The 17,291-nt window shown below is 32.2% G+C and overlaps 1 protein-coding gene across 2 annotated transcripts; it reads right to left on the bottom strand.

Annotated features, from left to right (window-relative positions):
- Positions 1-890: 890 nt before the first annotated feature.
- On the bottom strand, positions 891-16,907 carry LOC128244641 (galactoside alpha-(1,2)-fucosyltransferase 2-like). Of its 2 annotated transcripts, none has more exons than XM_052962660.1 (2): positions 15,934-16,907; positions 891-1,348 (listed from the first exon to the last, which is right to left on the bottom strand). In XM_052962660.1, the coding sequence occupies exons 1-2, from the start codon at positions 16,757-16,759 to the stop codon at positions 1,314-1,316; spliced, it is 861 nt and encodes a 286-aa protein (XP_052818620.1). In that variant the 5' UTR covers positions 16,760-16,907; the 3' UTR covers positions 891-1,313. The 2 variants fall into 2 exon arrangements, with proteins under 2 accessions (XP_052818620.1, XP_052818619.1); XM_052962659.1 differs by lacking the exon at positions 891-1,348 and adding an exon at positions 12,444-15,197.
- Between the last annotated feature and the right edge of the window lie 384 nt (positions 16,908-17,291).

A 17,291-nucleotide genomic window follows, 5' to 3' on the forward strand; every position in this document is an offset into this window, starting at 1 on the left:
AACCTCCAAATCTAGTTTTAATAACCAATGTAAGTTTTGTTCTGGACCTTTGACTAGATGACCTAAATTTAATAGAAACAATCTACTGGCCACACCCTCCAACTAAAATATCAAGTTTGAGGGCCACGGGTGTAAGCATTGTCAAGTTATTACACGGACATAATGTTTGCATTCAAGGTCACTGTAACCTCTTACCTGATAACTCATAAAATCAAAAGGGGTCATCAAGTGGTCAGGCCAAACCTCTTAGTATAGTTTGAGAGTAATGGGTGCATGTATTGTCAAGTTATCACTTGGACAACCTTATCGCATTTAAGGTTAGTGTGACCTTCAACTTTTATCAAAGACAGCAATCCGATTAAGACAAAACAATGCATTCTTTTTTTGCGCTATGTCACTTTAACGAACTCCTTCGTATAACAACAATATCGACAAGAAACTCATCTGGATTGACAATGAATCGAGCCAAAATACTTCTAGCGTTTGCATTTGTGGTCACGTGACTTTTTTGTTCATCCCCCGTGATATAGTCTTCCTGAAACCAACATTTCAATATTCATTGCCTAATACAGCATCTTTCCCTAGGAAGCAACATGAAAGCTGGCAAAAAAGGGAATGATGTGCTTCTAGTATCTAAATATGAATTTTTATCCGACACTTTTTTGTTAATGTTTTTGTCAACAAAGCATTAAAGGCTAATATTTAATAAATAGTCAGTCATGTTATTTTTCATTTGAAAACTGATAAGAATGGAACAGCTAGTTGGTGTTTTTATTGGGGTCATGAAATTTGTATCATTATTAAATCAATATATCATAATTGTATTGCTGATAATTTCCCAATAGTTTGTCTAATAGCTGAGATATAGCATGTACATATAACTAGGGAATTGCAGATTATTTCTAAGCGTGATAAAGCATAAGAACACATATATGATCTATATCTGATATCGTTTTCAATATATATTTTTAGATGAACAAGACTGATTTAAATCATAAACGCAACTGATTTCACAAAAGATGATAATGTTTCCTATATGGAACTGGTGTGGTCTTATATTATTTTGATATCACACGGTCAAGCCGATAAGAAAGACTTTGTCTTATTTTGAAACCATACCTGAACCTAAAGGGTGCATACAATACTTTTCAAAGGAGAAAAGTGCTTCCTAAAGAGGCACCACTTCTGCAGAGAATGGGTTGGCCAGTGACTATCCCCGAGCCCCATGTTAATGGTGCTTTTAGTCACCACTATGTGACATCGATTGCAACCTCTCCTGATCACATCGTTCAGGCTAATTGCAGCGTGTTGTATCACTGTGATCTACCAAGGCAGTTATGGACGACATCTGAAAAAGGCATTGTGCAGAGCTGATTTTTTGTTTACATGTTACAAACAATTAACGATGGCAAAACATTATTATTGACAAAATATACTTGAAACATAGGACATTTTATAGCAGCAAAGGATAAGTTAAAGCTTGATATCAATAAAGCAAATTCAAATTTTCTGGTATTTGCGAAGTAGAATTTAAGTTCAAGGTTGCAATTGACTGGTGCAATATCATTATGAAATATTCCCCAACTTACAGCTGTTCTCTCACAGATTGACCTTTAAGACAACTCATTTTTATATCTTGGAATGAACCAATCTTTGTTTAAATATCTGGAAACTAGTAATATAAAACTTGTGACAAAATATGGGACGGAAATCATAATATATACGTTCGAAAGTTGATATTTTTTGGCTAAAAGCATTTAATACTTATGATTCAAGCACTAAACATCAATTTCGTAGATACGAAAACTGCGATCTTATTTTTTGTCAACAGTCTTTTACCCTGCCTTCTCAGTCTTGATGAGCTCATTATAAGATCAAGAAATACGTTGTCAAACAGTCAATTTGTGAGGATCCAGCTTGCATCACAACAATTTAATTCATCATTTTAATCATTATCAAATATTTTCTCAGAGTTCCACAATTACCATGACTAAGTTTACTGAAGTGCAAGTTATTCCCCTACGCTTTCTTCAACCTTTCAAAACTAGTGATGCAATGTGCGAAGTAGGTCACAAATGTTAGTTGACATCACAAGTTCATAAAATGTATGGAGATCACTTATGCATAATAAAACATAACAAAAACAGGTAAACAATGCGACATGTACGTCTTTGAAATTTGCTCGACAGATTATAAAAATGAACATGTCGGATCATTATTTAGGCCTTTCTAAGCGGTCAAGAACATAAACAGTATGTGCACAAAGAAACATCTACATTGTGAATAACCATGACAATTCAATAATTACGTGAATAATCTCAGAAATCTAGGTTTTAAGTCCCGTAAATGTACTTTTCGTACAGTTTATGTATTATTCACCTCTTGGCATGCGCTGTATGAAGTGTCGCATATTTATTAATAAAATAAGATAAAAAGAACAACTTAAAAGAATGAAACATAATTTTGTTTTACATTCATTTTCTGTTTAAAGGACATAATTACATTGTGACAGACTTATTAACAGATGTAAATGGCCAATTTAACGACTACTCACGAACATTGTATATGAACATATGATACGCAAACGAACTAGTCTCTCCCGTAAACCAATTCAAGTTTTCCGAGTAATCAGGTACTCGATCGAAAGATTGTCCGAATACTCGAGTACCAATATTACTACTCGTTGCCATTCCTATTATAAATATAAGGAACATCTTAAAGTAAATCAGTTCGCGGATGACACATCTTTTTATAAATGCTCATTATAAAATATCAAATGTTCTGTATAAAAAACTGATATGATTCATTAAAAAAGAATTTGGAAATTATTCAGGACTGAAATTAAATAAGGCAAAAACACAAGGTCTCTGGATTTCCAAGTGCAACAGAATGGAATCAATAGTTTGCATAACTTTAATTTTACCTCAAACAACGTTATATAACTTGGTGTACATTTGATGATAGAAATAAATGTATGAATTTGAGTTGGAAACTAGAGAACGGTTGATTAATAATTTGAATTAAAGAAAAATTAACCTTTATGTCAAGATATCGGTTAGAAATTCTCTACGTTCTTTCCGGCCTGTATTGCTTCAAAGTAACATCTTTTTTACCGGTATCACCCGCCAGTAATGTTCCATAGTATCTGACCCTTTTATCTTTGTTTTTGTCATTCTAGTTTTTGTTTTGTCATTGAAGCTAGAACATTTTGAGTTGTTTAGTGTTTGTGCCATATTTTCCAACCTGTAATATAGATATTTATTGTTGTTGTTTTTTTGACACATGGTAGCATGTTAAACTTACTACACATGAGTTCTTGGCGTTAAAGTTGATGCGGAAAAAATATCGATTTTGGTGACAATACTCAACTATTGCAGATTTTTCAACTTGTTTTGTAATTAGGAGTAGGGGTTTTAGACGCTAAATATGACAACTTCATTTACGTGCTAAAATGTGGTCTTGATATTGATTGAAAAAATATCAAACTTTGTATTATTACTCGACACTTTATGCTTTTTTATATTTTTATCTCCTAGACTGTTCTTGCTGATTCAACGAAATAATATTAGTGTGACTATTTCACCCTTTACACATGTGTTATTTTTTATATTAATGTAGATACGAGAATATCCATTTTTTGACAATTTAAAATTTGATTTTTTTTGCCACATGTTTTGTCCTAAATAATAAACATTAATATGATATTTAACAAAACTACATGGTTGTCATAATTTATTATGTTTGCCTATTATAATTTAATGATCCATAATAATATTATGTTAATTTGTATGTTTCTTTATCATATATATAATATATATATATTTAGCAACGTCACTTATTTTGTCGTCAAAGGACGTGCGGCAGGTATATTACGTTGACGTCACTTCCTGTTTATAATGTTTGTTTACTGATGAAGGTGTTACGCCAAAACGTTTAAGATAATAAACTGTATGTATTTGTGTGGTTAAATTTATTCATATTATGTATATATCGAAATTTCCAATTTTATAACATGTATTGACTTTAATGTGATGAAGATACACAGTGTGAGTGTCATTGTATGTAACTACATACGCGTTCAATTATAGTCTTTATAGAGATACAAAAGATCAATTATGTGACATTTTATCGATTTTCGTGATATCTTTCCAAAATATTCGCAACCTTTTTTGTTTTATCATCCATTTGTTTGGGTTAAATCCTTGTTAAACACATCTATATTTTATATCGTATATATTTACTGTGTTGTTTGTGGAGTTTTGAGCTGTTGTTCCATGTTTCTGGGTTTGTTAATTATTTTTTTTGTGTGTTCTATGTCTTTGACGTTTACCCTGTGCCATTAAACGGGGTTCATCTTTAAACTTTCGGCTTGTGTCTGTAGGTTTTCAAATAAATATTAACACTCTTTATGTGTGCATATGAATTGCCACAGAAGTGTTAATTACCACGTTATTGCCACTTGATAAACATACCTAGTTTTTATATAGTATATATGCACTGTTGTTTGTGGAGTTTTGTGCTGCTGTTCTATGTTTCCTGTTTGTGTTTTTTTTGTTCTATGTCTTTGCCGTTTACCCTGTGCCATTGGTGCCGGGGTTAATGTTTAAACGTTTGGCTACTGAGTTTGTTTCTGTAGTATCTCTTATTAGTTCGATATCAATATTTATGCGAAAAGCTTCCATGAAGACTTGTTCGATTCCATGAAGATGTAATTTTATTATGTGTTATTTGTATTGTAACGATAAAAAGCATTTTTTTCTAAATTATTTGGTTACGGAAGTATGTCTCCAAGGTACATGAACAAACATATACACATGGACTATTCTACACCGGATTAAAGGCATATGCTCATGATGAAAATGATATCTTGCTTTGGAAAAAAAACAAACGGACAAAATAAACAAACTGTGATGGTAAGAAGAATTGGCATAAATGAATATTACATTGTAAATAAAATAATATTTGCAATGGATGTGCATACATCGTATACTCAAGAACATAAGAAGATACATAGGTGTATATTTAGGAAGGTCTTTTATAAACTATTCAAGTATGAATTTGTATATATTAACAAGCAGTATTTGTGTATTCTGTTTTAGACATAAACACCAAGACATATACACATGCAATTGTCATTCAGATTTAGAGACAAGTTAGACAACATTGCTTTGAAAATAAAAATTTACAATAAAGAATTGTTGAGCTTAAATGAACCAACATGCATCAAAATTCTTACTAGTTGAATGTCTTATGTCAAGAATGGGAGTATCAATCGGTGTGGTACTGAAATAACTATACGACTATTGTGGGCATCAATATTAAACAATGTATAACGAAACATTCATCCTTATTGTATGCATAATATTTCCACACAATCTTTTTTCATAAAAAAACTTATATATGGTATTGTATTTTGATTCTGATGTAAATATTGACGTATATGCATAGTGTTACTTGATTGAGATTACAAACCTAGAGTGTGCAGGACCTGAAGCCGACGATACCAAAAATATGCTAACTGTTTTTGGCTTATTATTAAAGGTATGATTTAAAACTAGCAATGTTGTTTACAGTCTTTGGCTCAACAAGGAGAGAATTCCATGCAGATATTGTATAGAAGGAAGAAATGAATTCATAAACAAGGATGTGCGGGTTAGGAAACTAGATATATTGGATGAATTTCTAAGTGTTCTTGATGAGGCTTGCTCTACTGTCTGGAGGTCCAAAGCCGACAAATAATTTGTTCGTATTTTAACAAGGTGTAACAGGGTTTAACAGTCTAAAATGGCCAACAATGTCCAATTGATGGTGGTTTCTGCAATTGTTACATGTAACAAGCGCCTGTCCTTACAATTTCAGTGCATACTGTTATCATTTCAGTAAGTCTCCACCTACCCGCACATACATATTGATAATTGGTTTAGGCAAATCGGTGATTCTCTGTTTTTACTGATATCGCCATGGACTTTATCGTTGTGTGACTGTATATTTTGTCAATTTTCTTGATGAACAAGAATACAGTCAATTAATTTAGCATTCCTTTTAAATAATGAAAGAATATATTATAATCTACATTTTATTAGTCATAATGATATCATCAATACGGGGAGAATACATGCTAGAGAATTAAATACAATCCGGTTCATGATTTTCATTCATCTACATCTGTAGAACTAAAATTTCAGAGTTTAAGCAACAAATCATACATTTCTAATGTTGACAGTCAATGTGACGTAAAAAGCCATTAACATGATTTTTGAGAACTATGATTGAGCTATCAAAATCTAACACGTACTTTGGAATTATTCCTTTCCTTTCAGCTACATTGTCGTAATTTTAATACAAAAATGGTACTTGCCATTTGAACAGATAGTATGTCGTAAGACAAAACATAACCAATACCGCTAAAAATACGGATAGTGTGGGTGATTTTACTGGTTGAAAGAAACGTACCATTTCCATCTCTTATTTTAAATTTGCTTATATGGGCCCCAACACTTCCTGATCAAAAGCCTTTGTTTGTGAGCATTGTTTAAGTACGCAATCAGACTTTTACATTTTCAAATATGTCATGATCTGTTTTCATTAAAAACTTAATTTTTGCATAAAAAGTAAAAGACCTAGTGTAAGCCTTCAATAAGTGCCCCTCTCCCCCCTATATCCGTGTATAGTACAACGCTTTTGTGAATTGATCTTTATCTTAATTGCCTTCTTCAGTTTATCAGATCTCCGATCTGAGTATCCTGCTGGAAGTTTTAGTATAGACATGGACAATACATCTTTTCTTTGATTTGTTGCTGTTGGTTTCAAATAATAATATTATTATTATTATTACAAAGCCTTAGACTAAGAATTATAGTTATGATATATATCATAGCCCATTAATAAGATGAAATCAGAATGCTTTACAATGTACACTGCTATCTAAAAACCTATCACTCTTGTTTGTTCATTTATTATTTCCAATCGGTTTAATTAATAAATACATTAGCTATGTATATTGTCAATTTGTATTAGTGAGACAATGAGATTTTTTACTCAAATAGTGTCAACCCTACATGACCCTGAGCCAAAAAATAAATACACAGTAAATGCACAGTATTGTGACACCAGTGCAATAAACAGGAGATGCACAGCAGAATATTATAATATAAAAAATCCTTAAACTAGGCCTTTAAGCAAGAAAGGGTTAAACACACTGGTTTAAACCCCCAGTAAATTTACATTTTACTGACCGTTCCAAGGCGGTACCTAACAATCCTTGATAAACATACCTAGTTTTTTATACATAATATGTATGCACTGTGCTGCTTGTGGAGTTTTTTGCTGTTCTTCCATGTTTCTTGTTTGTGATTTTATGTTCTCTGTCTTTGGCGTTTACCCAGTGCCATTAAACAGGGTTGTTGTTTTTTAATTTTTGCTACTGTGCTTGTTTCTGTAATTTTTCGCATAAATATTGTTTTCTCCATCAGTTGAAGATTTGTATAAAGGCTTCATATAGAAACCATTCCTCTACGGATGAATTTAAAATGAGAGTGTCAAGTGTCACAAGTGTACGTCTATCACTCAAGACGTCGTGGGTTCGATACCTACAACGGATACTTTCTTATACACTAATACGTGTGTGTACACAGAAATATGGATTCGTCATTTATTCTAAAGATTAAAACAACACATCGCGAACTTCCACTGTTAAGTCATGTTCTGAAAATTGAAAAATACAGTCATGACATGAACATTGATTTCAGTAGACCCTTGCTGTTTTAAAAGAAATGTTTATATTTTTGATGAAAAAATCGTTTTCTCTGATTGTGTCGATAATATATTTTTTTATATAAATAAACCTGTTTTACACCCTGTAACATTCATTGGATTCCAATGATTGAATTTTGCAGTTCAAACATGTAACAAGCATAACTTTAAAACATGTTGACGTTTTATTATCATTTGTTACTCATTCAACATCAACTTAACAAGGGTGTAACACCCTGTAACCAGCACATCGTCTATTTCAAAATAAAACACCCCCTACTGTATCAATGTATAAAAGGGTGTTACAATCTGAAAAAGCTTAAAATTTCCGGTTTCTGCAGTTAGTACATACTCACGTTTTTTTAGAACCTGTCACTCATGTATCATCAACGTTTCAAGTGTGTATAAAATTATAAAAGAAGTTTATCATCTCTTATTTAAGGAACATCATCTTAACAAGGGTGTACAACCTGTAACAAGCCTAGCACGCCTATTTTCATAATATTTTTGACATTTTCAATCTGTTACATCCCCTTATGTAACACTGTATATCAGGGTGTAACACTATAGAAATTATTGTCCCATTTTTGGCGGTATCTGCAACTGTTACATGTACAAGCGTTATAAGGTGAACAAATTAAAATGTTTACGTTTTTTATCATGTGACACTCATGTAACATCACCGTAACAAATGGGTAACAGCCTGTTGCAGGCCTCACAAGCTCTTTTTTATTGTTTTTTGACACATTACACGTTATACCCATAATTAACAAAGTGTTACTGGGGAGAACAATCTTAAAGATGCAAGTTGTATTGCAGTTATATACAATAATTATTAAGCTTTGTGGCGTTTAAATGATAAATTAAAAGAGCAAAATCATCGTGTCATAGTATTTAAACAACTGCCTTGAACTGACGCTCGGATTTAATTTTCCATACAACATTGTCGACAATAATGTATGAATCTGTATAGTTCTTTGTATCATAATGAGTCAGTTGGTTTTTTAGTCAGGGGATTACAGTATTTCTGATGAAATTGTCACCGACACTGATCAAAACTCTTTAGCTAAAACCCTATCCTTATTTTATCAGCAATATACAGTACATTTTCTATTAACACATAATACAATTTATGTATAATAGAGTGAAATATGATTTAAACTATATTTGTATATTGTAGCTAACCATAGAATATCATTCACCTGTGAATATTTTACCGATTGCCTTATGCTTAAATCCTTACATATATATCGAGCTAGTTAATTTTGGAACTTATTTGTATGAAGTCTGAACTGCAATGTCGACACAACACATGCTATATATTGAAATGTGTACATTTAAATGGTTTATTAAGCTACTAGTATTTGTGAGTTGTGTTATGCAGTAATTTCTAAAAATATATTAAAAATTGAAATGTTGGTTCCTAATATGTAATGCATTGTAAAGGATACTTGTTGTTGCCATGGTAACAAATTGCTTGTTACTTTTGTAATTATTCATTATATATAATATTGCATTTGGTTATAATATGTCATTGTGTTATGTAATAATGTTGTAATTAACATCAAAAACATGTAGTCATTGTTATGTATACGTATTTGTTACTTTTATTGTAGTTAAGCTATATTTGTAACTTTTTGAAATTATATTGTGTTTAGTGAACATAGGTACAAATTGCCTAAAACATGACATTTCCTGTACATTGTACATTGTACTACTTTTCCAAGTCTTTTAAGAGGTTTTGTGCACAACACAAATCAACTTCGGAATTCAATCGCCATGGCAAAGTTTTAATCAGTCTGAATCATCTTTCCCAATATATATTTGTAAATGACTGCGTATAATTAGGTGTTTTGAGTAGTGTTTTAAGAGCTGTATGTTTGTGCCCTAAAATGTAACGTATTGATTTGCATTGTATTGTAGTTGTCATGGCAACATTTTATAATTTATAGTATCATGATTTTCCTAGAATTTTGTCATCAGTTAAGTAATATAATATTTATAACCATCCCTAAAATTCACACCGTAAAATAATATCGACTCTTGTGCTTGAAATAGGTATTACGTTGAAAGCACGAACATTTTCGGCAAAGGTTTCTAATGGAGAATTCTTTTCAATAATTACCTTCACTTGTTAGTCCCTTCTAATAGGCGTCGTCACATATACTATATTATAAGTTACGGGGTAAGTAGGTGACCAGATATGGGATATACGGGGAAAAGGAAACCATATCGGGTGAGAGCGAAGTTCTAACCCGAAAATTGCGTTGCGTGATTCATGTTGGAGGCGTAATATATATATATATATATATATATATATATATATATATATATATATATATATATATATATATATATATATATATATAATCAATTTAAAACACTGATATATATGACGCTATAACGATGATAACGATATGTTTGGACTCGATCGTATCTTGACCTGTTATGTGTTGTCCATATAAAAAAAAAGGATTTTGTAAAGGACCTTGCAAAAAGGTGGCCTCTATTTTATGAAATATCTTCAATGGATACGAACTTTAAATCGAAAGTAAATTTGATTATTCCATCCTGATCTTCATTTTTTTATATTAATAAAATAACCCACAAATACAACATAGGCCTCATAGTTAATATCGACCGGTTTCCAATATTTTTTGTAATGTAATAAGTTTTCAGAATTTTGTCGAAGATTTACGAGTGACTCGATCCCGCATTATCAAAATTTGGAACACTTGCGATGGGGAAGCCATATTTCCTCTCAAAGATCTGAAAAGTCATACAACTGTTAGGTATTGTAAAAGCTTATTTGACAGATTTTGTTTTGGAACTAAACTTAAACAAATCGAAACTCAGAATTAATTTTGTTAAACGATTCGATGAAATGTATTGAAATTGAGATATTGTGAGGACTATTTTATTTTGTCAACACAGCGGTTGAGCATTTTATTGATATTATTTGTATTAATATTTTGTATATTGCTCAAATAACCGGCCCGGCTAGCACAGTCGGTTAAGACTAAAGCCCTAGTTTGACAATCATAAGATCCTGTCATTTGTTTTCGATTTTGTGACCGGCCGGTACGGTCACAGTGTAGCCACAATAATGCGCGTGAAGGATTTGATTTAGCATTTAGATATTCATTGTGTTTCCCTTAACGAGTCGCCAAAACAAAAATCCACTAGGACTAGGCAATAGTGTACTCAAATATTATTAACGTTGAAACATCTTAACGGGATTGTCGAAAACAGGGAGGTTTTGAAAAATATTGCAATTGCATTAAGATAAGTGTTTGATGCTTGAAATAAGTGATAAAATATTATATTCAATTTTAACGATGTAAAAATAACAACTGGCCGAAAATGAAAACAGATAATCCGTCTAAGTACAATTATTTGGACCAGTTCACTTCACATTTTGCCTTGACGACATTCTGGGCCATTCATTCCGAATATGTTTCTGGTTTTTAAACTTTGTCTATAAAATATCATAAAACAATCCTAGTAACCCTTTTATGGTTTCCTTCATTCTAGTTCTGTAGTCAGGGCTTGACATTAACGGTAATTCGACTGTCCGGTAAAACCATATCAAAGATTAAAACAAGTAAAATTCAGAGCTTCTTTTCCAGTTAGACAGACTGATTTCAAAGAACAATGTTCTGAATGAAAATGATATGAAATATGCAATATCTATTCCATTAGGAAATATCTGCCCTGGTACAATACGACGTTTAAAAGTTAATAGAAGACAAACTATCGAATTTAAACATTGTTTTTCAGCTTCGGTTCATCTAAAAACCTGAAATAGTCAAGCCATCTTACACACTTTGCATGATAGTAAAATGTACGTTTCCACTGAAACTTCGCCGGGAAGCTGTGCTTATATAACTTGCTCATTGCAGTGATGTCACAGTAGGGGCCAATTTTCTATTTATTTGTTTATTGGCTCATGGCCATTTAGGGACCATTTCTTTAATGAAGCCTCCGAAACTGCACAGCAGGATATTCAAATCAGAGATCTGATAAAACGATTAGGTAATTAGATTAAGATCAATACACATAGGTTGTGTACATTACACGGTTTTGTTAGGGGGGTCACTTAAAGAAGGATAAAACTAGGCCTTTGAGCTTTTTTGCCAAATACACGAAATGTATCAAAAATAATTATCGATGCTGATTGTCAATAAAATCAAATCGCACAATTCTAGCAATGAGAATTTGCTTCGCTTGGTATTGAGTTGAAAGCCGGCATATTTGTCCGCAAAATTGTAATTTTCTATAATCAATAATGTTGCCAATAGGTTTTATATTTAAGGAACATAAAGTAAATTCGATGTTTGTACTTCGATGAATTCTTCTGAATATATTTGACACAAAACCGATAGGCTTGTTCAAAGCAAAGAATTTCTTCTTGTGAGTATAATGTCCAGGTTTCACATCCGAATCGAACCTTGGAAATCACAATGATTTCATTTATTATTTTTAAAGTCAGTGGGGATACTGACTTAGGATGAAGATCGCAATTGCATACATTCAAAGCATCCCAATCAATTTTCAACAACCTGCCTTCAAAGAGCCCCTTTACGGACTCTATAAAAGCAGGTTCAGATGCCCTCACAGTTTATTCCAAGATGAGTGTAGACATAGGAGTATGATATTGTCTTATCAAAGCACACGTTCAGAACTTGGTGCACTATATCTATTAAAACACGTTGACACTACATTTGTTAGCATGGTAGTTCAAATCCTCATGAAACAAATAAGGGTGCAAATAAGAGCTCGCAAATATACAATATAATTATTAGCTATAGTGTACACAATACACATGTTATTAACATATTGCATTAAAATAAACGTGAAAATTGAGAAAGTTAATGTGTTAGTGTTAAATAATTAAAATTTGAAGCAATATATATTGTTAAAGTTTGAACATATATATGTAAGTGCAAATTTTAAGAATTATTAGTAAGTAATATGATACCATGCATGACATGAAGCGTGTGGAGAGTGTATCTATGTATGTGTTTTGTCTTATAACAGATAAAAGTCTACAGTCAAGAACAAATCAAAACTCATATGTATGCGCATAACACAAATGACAATTTTTTAGCAACGAGCTTGTCCATCTGCCTGCTTCTTCTTGTATAAAGATACTGTACGACTTGTATCCATCCTTGAACAACTCAGTAATAAAACAGCCAGACCACCTGATTCAATAGTATGTTTTTCCAAATTCTTCAATTTTGAAAATGTTCATTTTGTCCCTCAAACATAAGGGCTACAAAAATACATTTGGTAAGGGTAACCCGACACTACTTACGCTACAGTTTTTATAGTCAGTTGAAAAAAAAAATCTAAAAAAGAAAAAGTGTGTTTTAATGATATTAGTTTAGACCCTTGACCTCTTTTTACAGAAGATTACTTTAACGCATTCTCGGATTATAAAAAAAACCGTTTCTTATATAAAGCCAAATTAATACAATAAAATAAGATGAAAGGCCTACTTTCCCTACCTATTTTTGAACAGGATGAAACCCTAAACCAGCCATTTCTAGACCTACATGCGGTTCCTTCAAGGTAACTTTCATTAAAAAAACACCATCATGCTAGAAAAAACACTGAATCAGTGTCGAAAGTTGATTTAAAAAAATCTGAAAAATCATTTTATGTAATTGAACATGGATTGTTAATTGTTAATATCCTTTAAGCATTTCCCAATACGATTATGCATTAGTTTTTGCCCCTCGTATTGCAAAAAAAATCGTATTTCAGAAATAATTATTGTGCACAATAAAATATATGATACATGCCAGAAGATATTATAAAAAATGTTGTTAGCAGGACGATATCTATATATGACGAATCAGAAATATATAATTTAAATGAGGGGTTTCAACTATTTACGGAATGGAGTAATTACTTGTCGCAAACGAAACAAAATTAGTTGAAGGTGCTTTAAAATAATTATATCCTGATCATTATGCGATGCAACTACGAATATAGCATAAATTGACATAATTTGATAAAATTTAAATAAGAAGATTGTATATTATTGCCATTGTTCAGTGAAAATAGTTTTAACATTTTATGATAAAATATACTAATACGATGTAGTTGAAAAAAGTTGTTTTGTCTGTAAGTTATTTCTTTAAATTTCTGAGTTGTTTAATCATTTTTTGATTATTATGTTTAATAATGTCAAATTATGTATTTATGCCTGCGATTTGGAAATATATTACAAGTCAGCAGAAAGTGAGATTCATCATAAGCATCATCATTATCGCAGTTAACACATTAATTTCATTCAATAGGTATTCTATAAAGAAAAAGGTGCTTTAAATAGATAAATGTGCCGATAACTACTTTGAATTACATATATGTGAGCATTTTCCTGGTACATTTAGTTCGAGGAATGATGCTAAGCTCCTGTCAATGTCAGAGTGCATTTGTTGAAAGAAATATTCGTTTTGCTTTTGGTGAATCAAATTAATTAGCCAAAACTATGGCTGTACAAAAATCACCGCTATTCCAAAGAATGATATTAACGTTTTAGAACCAAGGGAATAAAACAATTCAATTTGATGAAAATTTAATTTTAAGTTCAGCTTCCGTACTAAACTGTTTACCTTGTAATCGATCACCCATTGAGATAAAATATTGTTTTATGTCTACTGAGTAATTTTTATACCGCCGTAGACCATGTAATTTGGTTTTATCTTTGTTTAAGTTGATCATTTATTTCAATAATTAACTTGGTCCCTTTATGGGACATCAATATTTCTTATCCCTTAATTTCACATCCGTAAAGTATAATTGGTTTTACTTTTTTATCAAAGTAATCAAATCATAGTGAAGTGCTTTAAAGCTATTGGTCAATGGAATGCGAGATCGATTGTTGTACTCAAAACATTGTTTATACCAAGTCCCCTTTAATAATCAAAAGAATTATCGGGCATTAACGATCGTAAGGTATAATAAATACATTGCTATGTTTCACATTCGACAGAGTCAAACTGTTAAACAAAATCATAGACCTATCCAGTGTTTTGGATAATAATCATTTTTGTTCAAGCCTTTTCCAACAAATGAATCTTTTGTTGGCCACGAGGAGTCATACACGGTTATTCCACCAGATAGCCAAGCCCCCCACCAACCAAATGTCCCAATGGTTATAATCACGTGATCACAACACACCATGAGTGCAAAGTCTAGGACAGCTTCTTTAAAAGGGGAGTAAAACACGTCGGGTCCTGAGGTATTGTTTTTGCACCATTCCATACCATTGCTGACGAACACAAATTGAACTTTCTTCTTTCTTAACATGTTTCTGAAGTATTCCATGGATCTATTTAGGTATGATGCGTCCGACGGAACATAACCTAGTTTGACGTTTGCATTTGATGCCATATCGCCTCTTCGAACGTGCACACACACATTTACTGCGCCTATAATATTGTAAATTATATCCACACTAGTATTGACAGTTGTGTTCGCTAAGACATGAATGGGACGTTAAAACATATTAGATGCCACAATGATAGGTATACTTTTTATGCTATCATGAAAAACAAATATAGTTATAAAGATGAAACGTCATTTTGTTTTGCCCAAGAGGTTTATTGTGTTCTAGTCAACGTCAACCTTAATTAAATTGTCAATCAACAAAAAACAATATATACTTAAAGAGACTAGACACCAGATATTCCGAAAAACGGCAAATTCTGTATTTTCCCAAAACAATCATAGACTTATCAATACGAAGTAGACTTAGTAAGAATCCGATAATAAGTTCTTTTACATGATGAAAATAATAATTAATCGTGGTCTCAGCTGAGTCAACCCGTCTTAAAATAGCGCATAACGGTTTTCCAGTATTTAGTGTGTATATTTAGCATGTGAAGGTCCCGTGATAAGTACATATTTAGCTTTTTTTTAAAATTCACTATGATAGACGTGGAAGACAGACACAGTTAATTTCGCATTGGAAAAATATGCAAAAACTGCGAAAGATACATGTGTCGTTAGCGATGTGATTATCAGTTAGTAAGATTTAATGCGTTGTACACAAAGATATCATAGTTATGTAAGTTTTTGACAATGTTTATTTTATCATACTATGAAATCATCTGGTGTCTAGTCCCTTTAAACGTATCAAGTACAATTTAATATAATAATTAGTACCTGGTGATGATATGTTTTGCAGAAATGCGTTTGCTTTATCCGTGAATTCAGCTTTCAAAGTAAATATTTTTCGCACTTCATCCTTCGCATTGTCGAAATATTTCCAACTACAACGATAACCACCTAGCGTCCAATTCTTACCACTATCTAAAAACTCCACCGCTTTCTGATACGTACCATACTTTTCTTCATCGACATGTTTTTCGTTGACTGCTGGCACATTAACGTAAAGCCGCAGTGTTTCGAACCATTCAAATATGTACTGATTGTACCGCGATTGAGGCGTGAAACCTCGTCGTTTGGCAATTCCGATCAAGGCCGCTATTTCAAACATAAGATTTCCAGCCCTACCTCGAGGGCCTTTGGAAGAAATATAGGTGTTACAAGATTTGTTTCTACAAGCAACGTTACACACTCGATGAGTTTCACCATTTATGTTCTCCCCCTTCCGTTTAGTTGATAGAATGGTTGTGTTGCAAGATTTATTTTTACACTCAACTTTTCTGTCCGATTCTTCATTGATTAATTTACGTCCTTTTCCAGTAAATGTCCGTTCCCTCTGTTGTTCGTACTTCAGCCAGAATATCTCAAAACATGTCATATTACAAACACCGTTCTGATACTCGCGATTACAAGTTTGTGACGTATCATTCATTACTTCAAACATTTTCTTCGGTTGTTTTCCAAATATCACATCCCATTGCGCTATTGCGTTTTGTATCAAACTGATGTATGCAACAATAAATGCTGCACAAAGTACTAAAAAAATATAGATAATTCGGTTATTCATGTTACACGCATTATATATGTAATCAAAATATTGCATACATGGGTAATGTATTTAATGACACGATGAAACGTATCGTGTTACGGATGTCAAAGTAATACCCGGAATACACAAGTGCAGCACACAGTTTTAGTCGAATATGACGCAATGTTGCATAATATACATCATAGTTTTACATATCTTTTATCCATGCTCGAACGCCGATTTTAGAAATACGACGTATTGACAACAAAATTCGCTTATGGCGATAAGCATTAATTTGACACTCTTATTAAAATCAATGCATAACACATGTACTCTTTTTATTATGCATTTATGGAAACTATCATTTACTTATAACAAGATTGTAACCGTCTTTAATAGCTGAACACGCACACATATTAAATGACTGGTGAGTGGTTAAAGATTTACAGTGATCATCGATCGTCTCATAAGGTAGACACACTTTCATTCAAATTTAGCACAGTATCCTTCATAAGAACCATTATTTTCGATATATATGCATTCTTTTCGGTAAATTAAAACAAACATACCTTAAACATGCACTTGTAACGTGGATATGTTACGAACA

Source organism: Mya arenaria, chromosome 8 (genome assembly GCF_026914265.1).
Source record: "Mya arenaria isolate MELC-2E11 chromosome 8, ASM2691426v1".
Classification (NCBI taxonomy): domain Eukaryota; kingdom Metazoa; phylum Mollusca; class Bivalvia; order Myida; family Myidae; genus Mya; species Mya arenaria.